This window comes from Bos javanicus, chromosome 6 (genome assembly GCF_032452875.1).
Source record: "Bos javanicus breed banteng chromosome 6, ARS-OSU_banteng_1.0, whole genome shotgun sequence".
Taxonomy (NCBI): domain Eukaryota; kingdom Metazoa; phylum Chordata; class Mammalia; order Artiodactyla; family Bovidae; genus Bos; species Bos javanicus.
This window is the reverse complement of record NC_083873.1, coordinates 103,948,060-103,966,609: the sequence shown is the minus strand read 5'-3', so window position 1 is coordinate 103,966,609 and position 18,550 is coordinate 103,948,060. Positions and strand designations below refer to the sequence as shown.

Sequence of the window (18,550 nt, the reverse complement as noted above, 5' to 3'; positions counted from 1 at the left end):
TCAAAAGCTGTCAGGGACTTACTACAGTTTCCCTAAGTTCCTTGGGAGATACAGACTCCCCTTCCTCAACTGCCCACTCACTACCCCTAGTATTTTCCTGTTACAGACTGGATGAATGCTTGTGGTCCTTTAAATCCATACGCTGGATCCCTAATCCTCAGTGAGAGGGCGCCTGGAGGTGTGGAGGTGTGGGCTTTAGGGGTCAGCAGGGCTTCCCAGGTGGCACTAGTGGTAAAGAACCCACCTATCAATGCAAGAAATGCAGGTTCCATCCCCGAGTTGGGAAGATCCCCTGGAGGAGAAAATGGCAACCTACTCCAGTATTCTTGCTGGGAAAATCTCATAGACAGAGGAGCCTGGCAGGCTACAGTCCACAGGATTGCAAAGAGTCAGACAGGACTGCAAGCAGTCATGCATAGGTTTAGATAGACATGAGGGTGGGACCCCCATGATGGGATTAGTGCCCTTATAGGAAGAAAAAGAGATTGGAGCTCTCTCTGTCACATGAGGACACAGTGAGAAGGCAGCTGTGTGCTCAAACCACAAAGATTCTTTACCAGAAACAGACTCAGCTGGCACCTTGATCTTGGACTTCCCAGCCTCAAGAACTGTGAGAAAATCAATGTCTGTTATTTAAGCTCTGAAGTCTATTGTGTTTGGACACAGCAGCACAAGCAGACTAGAACAATGCTCTATTTCCTGCTAGAGTGTGAGCTCCTGGGGGGCAGGGCTGCATTTCTACCCCCTCACCTGCAGCCCATGGCACCTGCCTAGCAGCTCACACCTGTTACAGACGTATGTGGGGTATCAGCATGTATTCTACACGATGAAGACTGGGCTGGACCAGCAAACATGGATCATGCCTCACACCAACCATACTCAGGTCATGCCCAGCAGTGCTCTCAATGCCCTGCATAGATTCATCTCATTGAATCCTTATAAAAATTACATGGAAACCATACTTCTTTTCCATTACCTATGTGGAAACTGAGGCAGAGAGAAAAAGTAATTTGCCAGGCCATATGATTCTTAAGGGGGCTTCCCAGGTGGCTCAGCAGTGAAGAATCCACCTACAATGCAGGAAACATAGGAGACATGGGTTTGGTTCCTGGATCAGGAAGATCCCCTGGAGGAAGGCATGACAACCCACTCCAGTATTCTTGTCTGGAGAATCCACGGACAGAGGAACCTGGCGGGCTTCAGTTCATAGGGTTGTAGAGTTGGATATGACTGAAGGGACTCAGCAATGCACGTCCATGAATCTTTAGTGGCAGAATGAGGATATGGAGCCAGGTCAGCTGGCTCCATGATTTGGTTTGTGCCCTAACCCCCAAGCTATACTGTCTCTCACTGGCCAAACAAGAAATTGGCAGCCTGAGGCCATCAGAGTGAGAGAACCTGGGTACAAGAGACTATCCACAGTCTGTTTAGGCGGGGAAGAGAGGGTGGGCAGGAAGGTGGGCTTTAGGAGCTAGTCATTGAAACCATTGTCATCGAACCCATTATTCACCAGATTGGCCAGTGTTCTACCTGGGGGTGGGGTGAGTATGGGGTTTGATCCTAAGAGGCCTTGGATAGACGTCATCAGGTGATGGTCGTCCTTGAGCCTCCTAAATTTTGTACAAAACAATCTCCCTTTCTGCAGAGGCCCCAAAGCTTGCATCAAAGTCTCAGAAACATTACTCAAAAATCAAGACATGGAGAAAATGGCCAGAGAGGTAAAGTGAGGTCATAGCATGGAGAGCATATAGATTTTGCCTCCAGTGCCGTGAAAAGTTTGGGATGCTCTGAGTATGGGCTTCTGGCATGATGAGATTTCCAATTGTTACCATCCTTCTCTTCACTGCACCCCAAATGGAAACATAACCAAACACAGCATTTCCAACAGCACTAATGAGTTTCCACTCCCATGTTCTGTCAGCGTGCCTGGAGCTGGTCATGCACCAGGTTTCCACTGAGGTGCCAGCCCCAGCCCACTGCATGGGGAAGGAAGGAAAACACCCACTAGTGTCCCTGAAACAGGCAGAGCACAGAAAGCTGGCATGTCACACTTTGATTTTCCAAGACCAGGTGAACCCTGGTTGGGAACAAACATATCCTGCAGGTTCTAAGTTGCTGATGGCAGGTTCTCCCAGGGGTCAGTCCTATCCCCAAACCCCTGCCACTTAGCACTAATGGAATCCAAGATATGCTTCTAGAATTGAATCTAGAATCTGCTCTCTTCACTAGAGTTTCGATGCTAAGGCAGGGACTCTGGGATGGTCTTGTTCATCCCACTCCCCAGCAGGGAGTAGGCGTCCCAGGTGGCTCAGCTGTAAAGAACTCGCCTGCCAAACAGGAAACCTGGATTGGATCCCTGGGTCTGGAAGATCCCCTGGAGAAGGAAATGGCAACCCACTCCAGTATTCTCGCCTGGAGAATCCCATGAACAAAGGAGCCTGGCAGGCTACAATTCATGGAGTCACAAGAGCTGGACACGACTGAGTGACTGAACAGCAGCCGCAGCTTCCCGATACGGAGCAGGCGCCTGGCCTGTGGAAGGAGTCACAGTAATCAGCATCATCTTATTATTAACAATAATAATGGCAGTTAGCACACACCGAACTTCCACAGTGTACTAGATTCGATTCATGGTATCTTTACATAAATTAATGTATTTGATCTTCATAAACCAGCACAAACTAGGAATTCGTTAATACCCCATTTTATAAATAAGTTAGCTAAGGAGCAGAGAGCATAAGGACATGTGAAGTCCCAAGAACCTGAGAGAGGAGTAACTTCAGGTTTCTCTAACTCGGGGCCCTATCTCTTGCTCCCATTGTCTCTGGAAAGCACTCTGTAGACATCTGTTGGATGAATGGATGGATGAACAGATGGGTAGACGATGATGATGAAGACAGACAGTTCCAGGCCGTTTACTGGGCATGAGGGATTCCGGGGTGAATGAGACATGGCCCCTAGACTCTGGAAACGCATGGTCTAGCGAGGGAGACAGTTGTGCAAACACAGATACAGTGACAGGTAACAGGTCACCTCAGGGAATCTAGATGGAGGGTGACTTGAGCACAGAGCTAGGAGAAATCAACTCTGCCCAAGGGAATCATGGATGGCTTCACAGAAGAGGCAACATTTGGCTTGTTGCAGCTGCCAGAGAGGAGATTGTAGGGTTGGCAGCAGAAGCTTTCTAGACAGAGGTCCTTCAAAGGAACTGAGGCCTGAATGTATCTCAAGTGTTCAGGAAGGTCCGAGGGCTAAAATGCAGGGTCTGAGGGAGGGAGGTGTAGAGGGGAGATATTAAAATATGGAGCTGGGAATGGAGCTGTCACTAATTATTTTTATTTTTCAGAAATGTTGCTTTGGCTGAAGGGTGGAGGAAACTGCAGTAGGGAAAGAAAGAGGCAGGCGGAAATTGGTGTGAGAACAGGAACTGGGCTTTGCAAGCAGGAGGTGTGGGCTTTGATTTCCAGTTCTGGGACTGTGGCAAAATGAGTTAAAAGTCCTAAACCTCAACTCCATCTGTAGAATGGGAATAAAAACATCTCGGGGCTGACAGAAGGTTACACACTTAACACGATGCCCTGGCCCTGATGAGAGCTACTACTGATGTGATTTTTTGTTTTTAGGTCTAGATTTGTCTGAGTAGCGAAGCTGGGTGGCAAAGGTCAAAAGTGAGAAAATTAAGGCAGAATCAACAGAGGGACTGGTGGTGAGTGGGCAGTAAGGCAGAAGACAGAAAAGGAAGACATCCAGTCCAGGCTTGGAAAAGTAGATACACACGAAGCAACTTAAACTGGATTAAATACAGTGGGTGCAGTTAGCCTGAGGTCACATGATGTGTTATGAGTAGGACCATCACACTGAAAGCTGCCCATGATTGCCATTCAACCCCATGATTCAGTTATGTCCTTTCTGTGATCCAGTTTCACAGAATGAGTCTAAACGCTTCATCAAATGAAGGGAACCTGACACAGTTTTCTTAGGAATCACTGCTTCCAAAGCATTTCATTTCATGCTTTTTAAATTCTGAATGTGCAACAGCTTAAAAGCCCATTCCCAATGGGAAAGTGGTTTTCCCAGAATGATCAAATTGCAGGATGAAAGTCTAATATCAAGTGTAAAATGATAGGTTTGTCTTCCCTCCAAATGTAAATCTTCATTTAAAAAAAACAAACAAACCAACCAGCATTGTATCCATAGTTTCATCAGTTGCTTCCAATTCAGGACATATTAACTCTTCTACTTCGAGCTCATTCGAGAATAAGGAAGCTTTGATGTCACTCAAAAGGGCTTTAACGTCAAATTGAAAATGTACGTGATGTGCTACCCAATTGCCAGTAGGAACGAGGGTTGTTGCAAGTAAAAAGGGCCATTAGGTGTTTTAGGGTTGAATTGAGGTCTTTCTCAGAGAGTTTATAAACTTCTCCTTCCTCTCTATACTTCATTATAATGAAGAGATGAATTGGGAATTAAAAGCCAGCGGCTTCTAGTGTCTTGCTTTGTTCCGTATTTACTTGACACATGACCACGGTCCTGCCCCTCCTCTGAAGACCTCGCCTCCTTCACCTGTAATGCCAGGCGGTGACCTTGCCTCCATGCCAATCACCTAGCGGTGATACTCCCTATGGGTTTGGGTAAATATCTTGCAGGATTTCCTCCTATTACTAATTTGCTAAGGAGTCTTACACTGGATGAGCACTGAATTCAATAAATCACCTGTTCCATTCATACCAAAATAATCACAGGAATTGTGTTTCTTTAATCTGTTAATCTGATGAATTTTGTTCATACATGTTTTAGTGTTAAACCAACCTTACCTTCCTGGGAAAAACTCATACTGGTTGTGCTGTATCTTTTTATAGATGATTGGATTATTCATTAATATTTCGTTTATGAATTGTACATCTAGGCTCATAGGTAAGACTAAACTGTAATTATTCTTTCTCATACTAGTCATGTCTGGTTGTGGTGTCAAGGTTATATGAGCTTCATGAAATGAGGAATATTCCCTAATTTTTTTAACATCTGAGTGATCTGCATATGAGATTGGAAAATTTTGCTATCTTAAGGTTTGGTGGAATTGGCCTATAAAACTATCAAGGTTAGATATTTTTGTGTGTGTCAGAAGATTCTGAGACTATTGAATCAATTTCTTTCATGGTAACAGGACTATGGAGATTTTTTTGTACTTGAGCCAATTTTGGCGAGCTATAATTTTTTAGAAATGTTGAAATTCACCTACATAAAATTATTTCTCATAGAATTCTCTTATTTTTAAAAACTCTGGGGCATCTATTGTCATGCTGCCTTTTATACTTCTGATATTACTTCTTTACCTCTTTTTTAAATGGTCAATCTTGCCAGATATTTGCATATCTAATTTAATTCATCACCTTGGAGATTTTCTGACTGAATGGCTAAAGTGTTTTTTTAATTCCTTTGTCCTGTTAGCAGAAACCTTTGATGACAAACTCACAGAGGGCACTCCCCGCCCCCAACCCTGGCAGGGCTGGAGACGGACAGGTGATCCTGGGGCCTCCCTTGAGCACAAGTGGCTTCCCCTCACCACCCACCCTCCGCACCAACCGCACTGGTTGCTCTGCTCCTCAGGACATCCCACAGCCCCGCCTCCTGGTCCTTCAAATTAACCCCCCAAACCCTGGAGGTCCTGGTTTTCTTCCTTTGCTTTTGGATTTCAGCCTCTGGGTTTGCATTCATCTCTTTCTGTGAGTTCAGATTTTCCAAGCTATCCTCATCCCTTGGGGATTTTCCTCATCCTACTGTGAACTCACAAAGCAAGAAAAAGTATATTTATTTTTATTTATCCAGTGTCGGATGTTTTGTGCTGGGATATCCACAAGGTTTCCCCTTCCTTCCTATCCCTACAAGCAGGTTTCATGGTGCAGGGTGCACTATATTTGCTGGAAAAATAGCCTGGACTCTTCAGAATCTGGGCTTCCCAGGTGGCGCAGTAGTGAAGACCTGCCAATGTGGAAGACACAAGAGATGCAGGTTTGATCCCTGGGTTGGGAAGATCCCCCGGAGAAGGAAATGGCAACCCACTCCAGTATTTTTGCCTGGGAAATCCAATGGACAGAGGAGCCTGGCAGGCTACAGTCCATGGGGTTACAAAGAGTCAGACACCAAGCACAGAGTGACCAAGCGCAAATGCTTCAAAGTCTAATGTTATTTATGATTTTCTATGAAGAAATGGGAACCTCCATCAACAGGATCAACTGAGATATCTGTGGACATGACCCAGGGGCTAAAGTCAGAAAATAACAGATTTCACTTACTAGCTCTGTGGACCTTGGAAAAACTTGGAAAAAGCTTGGAAAAAGCTTGACCTGCCACTTGCCTGAATCTCATTTCTTTACTTGAGAATTGGGCACAGAAACACTACCGAGTTCACAGCATGGCTCAATGATTAACTGACATAATGTCTGACAAAGAACATAATTGCAAAAAGGCATAAAATTGCAACTTATTATTAATCATGCTTAAGCGATCGTCTTAAGATGCATGATTGAGTAAAGAATTATTAATGCTTAAATGAGAGCAGGCCCATTTCACACAGCTCGTTAGTGCTCTCCTGCCGCACACACAGCACTCAGTAAATGTGAGTTCCATTTAGGTGACTATTATAATAATACATAAAATTCTAAAATTACACATACAGGAACTAAAATTAGTCCTCAAAGCAGTTACGTTGCTAGCTTTTGTGTTATGAATATACCTTCCACACCCTGAAAACATGCAGCATGTAGAAATAATGGTAATAATTAAAATTTTGAAAATAAAAGCAAATTCAATACTTCATAACATCTAAGGCGCCCTTCACTGAAAGCTGTGCTAAGTTGCTTCAGGCATGCCCGACGCTTTGTGACCCCATGGACTGTAGCCCACCAGGCTGCTCTGTCCATGGGATTCTCCAGGCAAGAACAGCGTAGTGGGTTGCCATGCCATCCTCCAGGGGATCTTCCCAACCCAGGGATCCAACATGCATCTCTTACATCTCTGCACTGGCAGGTGGGTTCTTTACCACTGGCACCACCTGGGAAGCCCTCATTGAAAGCTACACATCTACTTTTCATGGTGGTGGTGGTTTAGTTGCTAAGTCGTATCCGACTCTTGGGATCCCATGGACTGGGAACCTACAAGGCTTCTGTGTCCATGGGATTCTCCAAGCAAGAATACTGGGGTGGGTTGCCATTTCTCTCTCTACTTTTCATAGCACTATCAAAGAAACAAACAGCTGCTGGCTGCAAAAGGAATCCCAGGTTCCCAGATGTTAAAAATGCTAACATTTAAAAGGTTTGCTTCTGAAGGCAACGAAATAGAGAAGCCTTGGGCAGCAACAGTGCACCAGCCTCCCATGTAAGTTACCTCACTCAGCCCTCCCCAGGGCCCCTCGGCAGAGACAGGGCAGCAGATCACCCGTCCGATGGTGGGAGAAATGGAAGCAGTCACCAGAAAGAACCACTGAGGGATGCAATGTAGCAGGCATCCTTTCCTTCCTGGGTCCTGCACTCACCGGGCTGTGAGACTCCAGGATCTGCATGCAGGCTGACTTGGTCAGGGTCTCTGATGAGTTCAGCTCCTCCAGAAGCAGGTCCTGGATGCTCAGGAGGGCGGTGTACGCCCATAGGGTTCTGGCCATCCTCGCCGCCTTCTGGAACTGCAGGGAGACAAGGGACTCGGCAAAGAGTCCCTCCTGGGCCTCCAGCTGCTGCACTCTCTCCCGAAGCAATTCTCCTCGGACCTGGGAGGGGCCAGCCAGAGACCAGAGAGCGGTAAGTAAGGGGAGGGAAGAGGACAGAACGTGCAGCTTACAAACAGCAGCTGGTATTGGTGCTATTTGTAACAGTGCAGGTAGGCAGCCAGTCATCCAGTCGGGACCCTGAGGAAGGTCTCAAGAGTTAAAAGCAACAGTATTGGAATCTCAGCGTAATATAAGACAGCAAGGGCACTTCCGCTCATAAAGAGGCTCACTGCGGGGCTTTTGGAATCTAGCTGTTCATTCCACATTTATCATTCTTGGAGGGAAACTGAACTGTGTTGCTCTCCAGGGAAAAATCTTTCAAGCTTCCCCATCCTACAGGATGAAAGTTCAGTCTTCCTAACGAGGTCTCCAAGCCCTTCTCACCCCCATCCAGGCTAAGGTACAGCTGGTCTGTTTCGCCACCGCCACCCCACACCTAGACTTCCATACCCATGATGGCTCATGCCCTGCCCACCAGGCTCCTTGCATCTGCAAATCCAAACTCTTTACTATGATTCAAATGCCACGCATCCTCGTCCTCTGGAAAACCTCCTGTTTGTTCTCTGCATCTCTGGTTCCCAAGGGGCCACTTTGAAGCATCCTCACTTTGCATATCTCTCACCCCCTTCTCTGTGTTTCCTTCATCTCTCAAGCTTCTCTTCCCAGTTGGCACCATACTGTTTACCCCAGCAGAACAAAACTCCTCTGGGGAAGGTCCTTAGCACCTGCAGGGCTCAGAAGAAATTCTAAATGAAAGAATCCTTCACTCAACTAAGTACTGGGGAGACCCGGGTTCAGTCCCTGGGTTGGGAAGATCTCCTGGAGAAGGAAATGGCAACCCACTCCAGTATTCTTGCCTGGAAAATCCCATGGACAGAGGAACCTGTTAGGCTACAGTCTATGAGGTCGCAAAGAGTCAGACACGACTGAGTGACTTCACTTCACTTGGCATATCTATCGCCCCCTTCTCTGTGTTTCCTTCATCTCTCAAGTTCCTCTTCCCAGTTGGCACCAGCAGAACAACTCCTCTGGGGGAGGGCCTTAGCACCTGAAGGGCTCAGAAGAAATTCTCAATGAAAGAATCCTTCACTCAACTAAGTATTAATAGTTTGTTCATTCCAGCATCTCTACATTTTTTTCTCCACATTACTACCTCTTACACTTTCTCTAGAAAACCTGCTACAGAGAACAACATAGTCTAATAGATGGTAAAGAATCTGCTTGCAATGTAGGAGACCCGGATTTGATCCCTGGGTTGGGAAGATCCCCTGGAGGAGGAAATGGCAACCCACTCCAGTATTCTCACCTAGAGAATTCCGTGATAGAGGAGCCTGGTGAGCTACAGGCCATGGGGTTGCAGAGTCAGACATGACTGAGCTCATGTAACTCAACTCTCTGATTTCACCACTTGAGCCCCTAAGGGTAAGTATACACTCCAGTCCCCTGCCCAGAAAGCTAAAGCACAACCCTCAAAGTAGCCTGCATAAGCACCATATCTTGATGAAGCCTTTAATTTCATGTTAACGGTTTGTGGAATTATATTCCAAGTAGCCCAAAGTCAAAGCAACCCAAGTGCTGCTCAACAGATGGAGAGATAAACAGAATGGGCTCTTTAATCTACATGATGGAATATTATGCAGCCTTGAAAAGGAAGTAAATTCAAGTAGATGCTACAATGTGGATGACAGTGAAATCAGGCAGTCACAAATGCATGAATTCCCATAGGATTCTGCTTATATGAGTCTCCTAGAACAGTCAAGTTCATAGGGTGAGAACATACGATGGTGGTTACCAAAGGCTGGGGAGAGGAATGGTGGGAGTTAGTGCTTAATGGAGACAAAGTTTCATTTTGGGAAGACACAAAATTTCTGGGGATGGATGGTGTTAATGGTTATGCACAATGTTAATGTACTTAATGCCACTGAACTGGACGCTGAGAAAATGGTTAACATAGTACATTTCATGTTATGTATATTTTACCACCAAAAAAAATTGAAAAAAAAAAAGTTTGTGAAACATTTTTTCCTGTCACATAAGCTATTTTTAAGAGTCACGTGTTTGTATTTAGAGGTTTTAAAGTAGTTGGCATATTTCCATGATGTAGAGGCTGGCAGAGGACGATGCCCTGGGTTCTCCCACGTCTGCATAATTTTCCTGTCCCCATTGAGTGTCCTTCAGAGGAGAGCAAGTCCCAGCTTGAAGGGCTCAGATCACCTATATGATCTGTCCTTCAAAAAAAAACTCTGCCACAGGGAGGAGGGGAAAAGTGCCCCAACAAAGCAAATAGTCCACTTTGGCTGTTATTGGCTGGAAAAGAAAATGCTGCTTAGAGAAACTTCAAAGGCTTCTTGGAGAGGTGGTCCTGGCCACAGGCCCTGGAGAAGGAAGAACGACAAAGGAAACTAGTTCTTCAAAGACACACTGCGGGGCCCTGCATATGTGGCTCAAAAAACAGCCCACTATTATCAGGGACCAGAGGCAATAACAGGCAGAACCACAGCATGAAACAGTTCCTCTGCAAGTTGCTATTAGTCTTCAGCCACTAAGTTGTGTCCAGCTCTTTGTGACTGCATGGACTGCAGCATGCCAGGCTTCCCTGTCCTTCACTATCACTCAGAGTTTGCACAAACTCATGTCCATTGAGTTGGTGATGCCATCTAGCCATCTTATCCTCTGTCACCCCCTTCTCCTCCAGCCCACAATCTTTCCTAGCATCAGGGTCTTTTCTAGTGAGTCAACTCTTTCCATCTGGTGATCAAAGTATTGGAGTTTCAGCTTCAGTCCTTCCAATGAATATTCAGGGTTGATTTCCTTACGACTGACTGGTTTGATCTCCTTGCAGTCCAAGGGATTCTCAAAAGTGTTCTCCAACACCACAATTTGTAAGCATCAATTCTCTGGCACTCAGCCTTCTTTATGGTCCAACTCTCACATCCACACATGACTATTAGAAAAACCACAACTTGAACTATACGGACCTTGGTCAGCAAAGGGACATCTCTGCTTTTTGAGAACTTCATTTCCCTGCTCAGAGGAAACATGAAGTCTTGTTATCAAAAGGATGTTACTAGACCCCACTCCTTCTTGGTTTGGAGCACCAGGTGGACAGCCACCTGCCTGGCGATCTGTCACCAGATCATAGGCTCAATTCAGTTTGTTTCCTGTATCTCAGGGATCACTTTTGATTGTTGTCCAGGTCAAGAACCAACAGTTAGAACCAGACATGGAACAATGGACTGATTCCAAACAGAGGAAGGAGTATATCAGGGCTTTACATGTCATCCTAACTTATATGCAGAGCATATCATGAGAAATGCCAGGCTGAATGAAGCACAAGCTGGAATCAAGATTGCTGGGAGAAATATCAATAACCTCAGATATGCAGATGACACCACCCTTATGGCAAAAAGTGAAGAGGAACTAAAAAGCCTCTTGATGAAGGTGAAAGAGGAGAGTGAAAAAACTGGCTTAAAACTCAACATTCAAAAAAACTAAGATCATGGCATCCAGTTCCATCATTTCATGGCAAATAAAAGGGGAAACAGTGTCAGACTTTATTTTCTTGGGCTCCAAAATCACTGCAGATGGTGACTGCAGCCATGAGGTTAAAAGACGCTTGCTCCCCGGAAGAAAAGCTATGACCAACCTAGACGGCATATTAAAAAGCAGAGACATTACTTTGCTGACAAAGGTTCATCTAGTCAAAGCTATGGCTTTTCCAGTGTTCATGTATGGGTGTGAGATTTGGACTATAAAGAAAGCTGAGCACCTAAAAATTGATGCTTTTGAACTTGTGTTGTTGGAGAAGACTCTTGAGAGTCCCTTAGACCTCAAGGAGATCAAACCAGTCAATCCTAAAGGAAATCATTCCTGAATATTCATTGGAAGGACTGATGCTGAAGCTGAAGCTCCAATACTTTGGCTACCTAACGCAAAGAGCTGACTCATTAGAAAAGACCCTGATGCTGGGAAAGATTCAGGGCAGGAGGAGAAGAGGAAAACAGAGGATGGGATGGTTAAATAGCATCACTGACTCAATGGACATGAGTTTGAGCAAACTCTGGGAATTGGTGATGGACAGGGAAGCCTGGCGTGCTGCAGTCCATGGAGTCGCAAAGAGTCAGACATGACTGATCATCTGAACAATAACCAGAGTTTTCAAAAAACCACTGTTTCATACATTTTGTTCATTCCTTTTTGTTGTGTTTTAGGTGAGGGGATAATTTGATGCTTTAATTCTGTCTGTGTGTGTGTTAGTAGCTCAGTCGTGTCCTACTCTTTGTGACCCCATGGACTGTAGCCCACCTACAGTCCATGGGATTCTCCAGGCAAGAACACTGGAGTGGGTTGCCATTTCTTTCTCCAAATTCTGTCTTGGCCAGAAGCAAAATAAATAGAATTATTTTGATTATTAAATAATCCACTATTTTTAATTGACTATAACAGTGCCTGACACATTGGAGTGTTCAATGATGGTTAGCGGTTGTTGTTTATTGTTCATTTTAATTTTATTATTAAAGGTAGGACATGGTTGGTGCCAGGCTCCCCTGGTGGCTCAGTGGTAATGACTCCACCTGCAATGCAGGAGATGCAGGTCAATCCCTGAGTTGGGAATATCCCCTGGAGGAGGGCATGGCAACCCACTCCAGTCTTCTTACCTGGAGAATCCCATGGACAGAGGAGTCTGGTCCATGGGGTCACAAAAGGTCAGCCAGGACTGAAGTGACTGAGCATGCAGGCACATGGTTGGTGCCATAAAGGAGGTCTTTATACAGGGCTACGATAGTTTAGAGGATGGAGAAGGGGAAGGGGGAGGGGAAAGTTGTGAAGACCTCGGCATTTGAGCTGGATATTGAAGGATCCAGGCATTCAGGAAGAGGGACCAAAAAACCAGAGGCACTGAGGCCGGAATGCACGGGGTCCCTATGGGATTAGTGAGAGGGTGAATCAGACCAAAACTGAGAGGAAAAGTGGAAGATAAGGACATAGAGGTCAGACAGAGACCACAGCACAGAGACCCTCACCACCAGGTCAAAGTAGGTAGCCTTTCTCTGGAGGCAACAGAAAGGGGGCTATGGAAAGCCTACTAAAGTTCTTAAAAAGGAAAAACGTGAGTGATGGGAGATAAACAAGAAAAGGATGAAAGGCCCCCTCATGACACACCTGCCATGAGCAAAATTTTCATGTTTCCTCCATGTGATTTCAATCTTCCCCACCTTTGGACAGGTAATGGCTCCAGTAAGCTATAAGGTCTAGTCCCCTGGAGACACGCAGGGTACAGTGAGGTAGCCAGGAGGGATAGCTCATTTTATTTATGCAAAAGTGAAAGTTGCTCAGTCGTGTCTGACTCTTTGCGACCCCATGGACTATACAGTCCATGGAATTCTCCAGGCCAGAATACTGGAGTGGGTAGCCTTTCCCTTCTCCAAGGGATCTTCCCAACCCAGGGATTGAACCCAAGTCTCCCACATTCCAGGCAGATTCTTTACCAGTTGAGCCACAAGGGAAGCCCTATATATGCAAAGTTATTCCTAAAATGGGGGATAAGTGTAAAGCCTTTTGTATATACTGCAAGAACAACCTGGACAGTGAAATTAAGAAAAGAAAAATTCTTTAACAACCTATTTCTTTCTTCTTTGGAAAACTTAATTTGTTAATTCCAGCACAATGAGAATGTGCCTCTAAAGGGGGCTTTCATCCTTGTCTAAAAGAACTCCTGGGAAAAGATACAGATTTGCATTTCTATGAAGTATTAATGACCGATTTAATTAAATATTCAAACCACCTAAAGTAATAAAAATTCACTTCCAAAACAGTGTGCTGCTAAATACTCTTATTTTAAATGTGAAGCTCAAACAATTTCCTAGTTTCCCTGACAGAATGTGCATTTTGAAGGAGTTTCTTCTATGCTCTCTCTGATGTCCTTTATTGCAAAATAAAATCAACCTGTCAATCAGCAGAGAATTATTGGGACTCTAAGGAGTTCAAGACATCACACCCCTCCTCCTTGCACAAGTTTGGAAACAAATGCAACTGGATGCATGGGTAAGCCAGCCAGACACCAAATGTCAGCTTCAATATTGATGAAAACTAGATTGGAGAACGTGGCTCAGATGAGTTTGCAAATGAGTGGACACTCCCCCAAACAACCAGCTTCCCCCACAAGCTCATCACATCATGGTCAGAGAATGGGGGCTTCCTGCAGGAAGGCAGGCTTCTAAAGAGAGGGGGAAGCTCAGTTCCTTCGTTAATACCACCAATCAGATAGCACCCTTCTTGGAGAGAAGCGGGCAAGGAATAGAAAGAGGCCAGGATGTCACCAGCAAAGAGAAAGGAAAGCCAGAGGTCAGAAAGGAGTCACATCAGGAATTTTATATCCAAATGCTGGGAGGAGATGCTGATGAAACACTATTTAAATATAAGCATTCACTCCTGTTCGAGTGGCTGGCCACCCCCCAACGCAGGTCAGTCTACATCATGCTTTGCTGGATGGATTCAAAATTTAAGACTTTCTCCTTTATCTTGCATCAAGAAGGGGGTGGACTCAGTAAAGGTATGTTCATACTTGTTGAATGAAATAGCACCCTGCTAAATAAACATCATTATTCAAGGTAGCAAAGTCGATTTCTATGCCTGGAAAGACATTTCCACCCACCCCCTCATCTAGATCATTAAAGTGCAAAAATCTCAAACAAATTAATTTGACTTTGGAGGCCAGTGGGCTTTGGTTAAACCAGTCAGTGTAGTTTTGTTTGTGGATGATCTGTAATCTCTTATGAACTCTTACCACCGAAGTAGCTATGTGACCTAAACAAACTGCTTAACTTCTCTGAGTCTCGGTTTTGGATGTGTAAAGCAAACAATAAGATAACAGGTGACAATGTCTAGTACAGTCTGTGGTTTAAGCCCCTAATAAACAGTAGCTGCCATATTCTTACTACTACTATTATTTTCACTATCATTACTATAATTTGTTAAATAGAGCTTCCTTTAGGGTGCAGGAAAAAGATAAAAGACAATCAGATCAGATCAGTCACTCAGTCGTGTCTGACTCTTTGCAACCCCATGAATCGCAGCACGCCAGGCCTCTCTGTCCATGACCAACTCCCGGAGTTCACTGAGACTCACGTCCATCGAGTCAGTGATGCCATCCAGCCATCTCATCCTCTGTCGTCCCCTTCTCCTCCTGCCCTCAATCCCTCCCAGCATCAGAGTCTTTTCCAATGAATCAATTCTTCGCATGAGGTGGCCAAAGTACTGGAGTTTCAGCTTTAGCATCAGTCCTTCCAAAGAAATCCAGGGCTGATCTCCTTCAGAATGGACTGGTTGGATTTCCTTGCAGTCCAAGGGACTCTCAAGAGTCTTCTGCAACACCATAGTTCAAAACCATCAATTCTTCGATGCTCAGCCTTCTTCACAGTCCAACTCTCACATCCATACATGACCACGGGAAAAGCCATAGACTTGACTAGATGAACCTTTGTTGGCAAAGTAATTTCTCTGCTTTTGAATATGCTATCTAGGTTGGTCATAACTTTCCTTCCAAGGAGTAAGCATCTTTTAATTTCATGGCTGCAGTCACCATCTGTAGTGATTTTGGATCCAATAACTTATAATATTGAGAGTTTTCTTTCCTCCTTTAGGAAATTTCTTCATTTCTAATTATAAAACACACACACAATGTAGAAAAATATTAACAATTGAGATTCCTGGTGAAAGAAAGTAGATTTATAACATGCATCTACCGTTCTAGTTTTTCCTGTGGTCATGTATGGATGCGAGAGTTGGACTGTGAAGAAAGCTGAGTGCTGAAGAATTGATGCTTTTGAACTGTGGTGTTGGAGAAGACTCTTGAGAGTCCCTTGGACTGCAAGGAGATCCAACCAGTCCATTCTGAAGGAGATCAGCCCTGGGATTTCTTTGGAAGGAATGATGCTAAAGCTGAAACTCCAGTACTTTGGCCACCTCATGCGAAGAGCTGACTCATTGGAAAAGACTCTGATGCTGGGAGGGATTGGGGGCAGGAGGAGAAGGGGACGACAGAGGATGAGATGGTTGGATGGCATCACTGACTCGATGGACATGAGTCTGAGTGAACTCCGGGAGTTGGTGACGGACAGGGAGGCCTGGCGTGCTGCGATTCATGGGGTCGCAAAGAGTCGGACACGACTGAGCGACTGATCTGGTCTAATCTGATCTGAAGGCTATTCTACTCAAGTGAAACTTTACCTACTGACTACTAAAAATCTCAGTCCTCTTCCCTCATTTGGCTCCTGACATATGTGCAGCAAGGCAGGAGACTAGTCTTCTCTGGGAACTCTGACCAGACTTCAAAAAAGTTCTAAAAATACTGTTGTTAGGAGTTCTCCAAGTTCATGGTTCAGCCCAATCACACCAGAGTGAAGGTCACAGTCTGCAAACCCCAGTTACAGCTTACAGACTCCAAGCAGCTTTTAAGTACTCCACTCTTAAACATGAGCAGACCACCAAGGATGGCCACTTTCCTGGGAAAACTCTAATGAATATAGAGATAGCAATAAATATGCAGGAATTGAAAAAAAAAAACCTTAAAAAATGAATGTTCTCAGAAAGATACAAGAGCTATAGAAGCCTTAAAACAACAAGAGAATGTTATTTCCTTAAGAAGAGACTGTTGAGAGAGGGGAAAAAAGCTCTTGAAAAAAAATGAAAATTAAAAATATAAATAAAAATTCAAGGGCTTCCCTGGTGGCTCAATGGTGAGGAATCTGCTCACCACTTCGGGGGACATGGGTTTGGTCCCTGGTCCAGGAGGATCTCACAGACTGCAGGGCAACTGGGCCGTGGGCCACAACTACTGAGTCCATGCTCTAGAGCCGGTGCCCCCAACAAGCCAGGCCACTGAAATGAGAAGCCCGGTGCCACAACTAGAGAGTGGCCCCCATTCGCCACAACCTGCCCAGCAAAGAAGAAAAAAACCTGCCCAGCAAAGAAGACTCAGAACAGCCAAAATAAATAAATAAATAAAATTAAAAGAAAACACAACTCAAAGGTTTGAAAAAGAAAACTTAAGATGTTCCCCAGAATGTAAAGCAAAAGAACAAAGAGAAGGAAAATAGTAAAAAAGAAAAATAGATAAACGGTCTGAATAATTAGAGATCTAGAAAGGCAGATTAAAGACCAGGAGTAAATCTTCAAAATTAGTCACGAAAATTTTCCAGAATTCCAAGATGGGTCAAATTATCCATCAATTATGGGAGCAGAAGGAAACATTTTCAGTCTTGCAAAATTTTAAAATATTAAATCCTTCATGTGTCCTTTCCTCGGAAACTAATACAGGATGTATTTCTTTTTATTTTTTAATTTTATTTTATTTTTAAACTTTACATAATTGTATTAGTTTTGCCAAATATCAAAATGAATCCGCCACAGGCATACATGTGTTCCCCATCCTGAACCCTCCTCCATCCTCCCTCCCCACACCATCCCTCTGGGTCGTCCCAGTGCACCAGCCCCAAGCATCCAATATCGCGCATCGAACCTGGACTGGCAACTCGTTTCTTACATGATATTCTACATGTTTCAATGTCACTCTCCCAAATCTTCCCACCCTCTCCCTCTCCCACAGAGTCCATAAGACTGTTCTGTACATCAGTGTCTCTTTTGCTGTCTCGTACACCAGGTTATTGTTACCATCTTTCTAAATTCCATATATATGCGTTAGTATACTGTATTTATGTTTTTCCTTCTGGCTTACTTCACTCTGTATAATAGGCTCCAGTTTCATCCACCTCATTAGAACTGATTCAAATGTATTCTTTTTAATGGCTGAGTAATACTCCATTGTGTATATGTACCACTGCTTTCTTATCCATTCATCTGCTAATGGACATCTAGGTTGCTTCCATGTCCTGGCTATTATAAACAGTGCTGCGATGAACATTGGGGTACACGTGTCTCTTTCTCTTCTGGTTTCCTCAGTGTGTATGCCCAGCAGTGGGATTGCTGGATCATAAGGCAGTTCTATTTCCAGTTTTTTAAGGAATCTCCACACTGTTCTCCATAGTGGCTGTACTAGTTTGCATTCCCAACAGGTTAAGAGGGTTCCCTTTTCTCCACACCCTCTCCAGCATTGATTATTTGTAGACTTTTGGATCACAGCAATTCTGATTGGTGTGAAATGGTACCTCTTTGTGGTTTTGATTTGCATTTCTCTGATAATGAGTGATGTTGAGCATCTTTTCATGTGTTTGTTAGCCATCTGTATGTCTTCTTTGGAGAAATGTCTATTTAGTTCTTTGGCCCATTTTTTGATTGGGTCATTTATTTTTCTGGAGTTGAGCTGTAGGAGTTGCTTGTATATTTTTGAGATTAGTTGTTTGTCAGTTGCTTCATTTGCTATTATTTTCTCCCATTCCAAAGGCTGTCTTTTCACCTTGCTAATAGTTTCCTTTGATGTGCAGAAGCTTTTAAGTTTAATTAGGTCCCATTTGTTTATTTTTGCTTTTATTTCCAATATTCTGGGAGGTGGGTCATAGAGGATCCTGCTGTGATGTATGTCAGAGAGTGTTTTGCCTATGTTCTCCTCTAGGAGTTTTATAGTTTCTGGTCTTACGTTTAGATCTTTAATTCATTTTGAATTTATTTTTGTGTATGGTGTTAGAAAGTGGTCTAGTTTCATTCTTTTACAAGTGGTTGACCAGATTTCCCAGCACCACTTGTTAAAGAGATTGTCTTTAATCCATTGTATATTCTTGCCTCCTTTGTCAAAGATAAGGTGTCCATATGTGTGTGGATTTATCTCTGGGCTTT

General features: G+C 44.2%; 1 protein-coding gene across 3 annotated transcripts in view; it reads right to left on the bottom strand.

Annotated features, from left to right (window-relative positions):
* EVC2 (EvC ciliary complex subunit 2) overlaps positions 1-18,550 on the bottom strand; it is a 173,203-nt gene that overhangs the window by 14,344 nt on the left and 140,309 nt on the right. For all 3 annotated transcript variants that reach the window (XM_061420782.1, XM_061420780.1, XM_061420781.1), the window contains exon 17: positions 7,532-7,759. In XM_061420782.1, the coding sequence (XP_061276766.1) occupies positions 7,532-7,759 (228 nt within the window). The remainder of the gene's footprint in view (positions 1-7,531; positions 7,760-18,550) is intronic.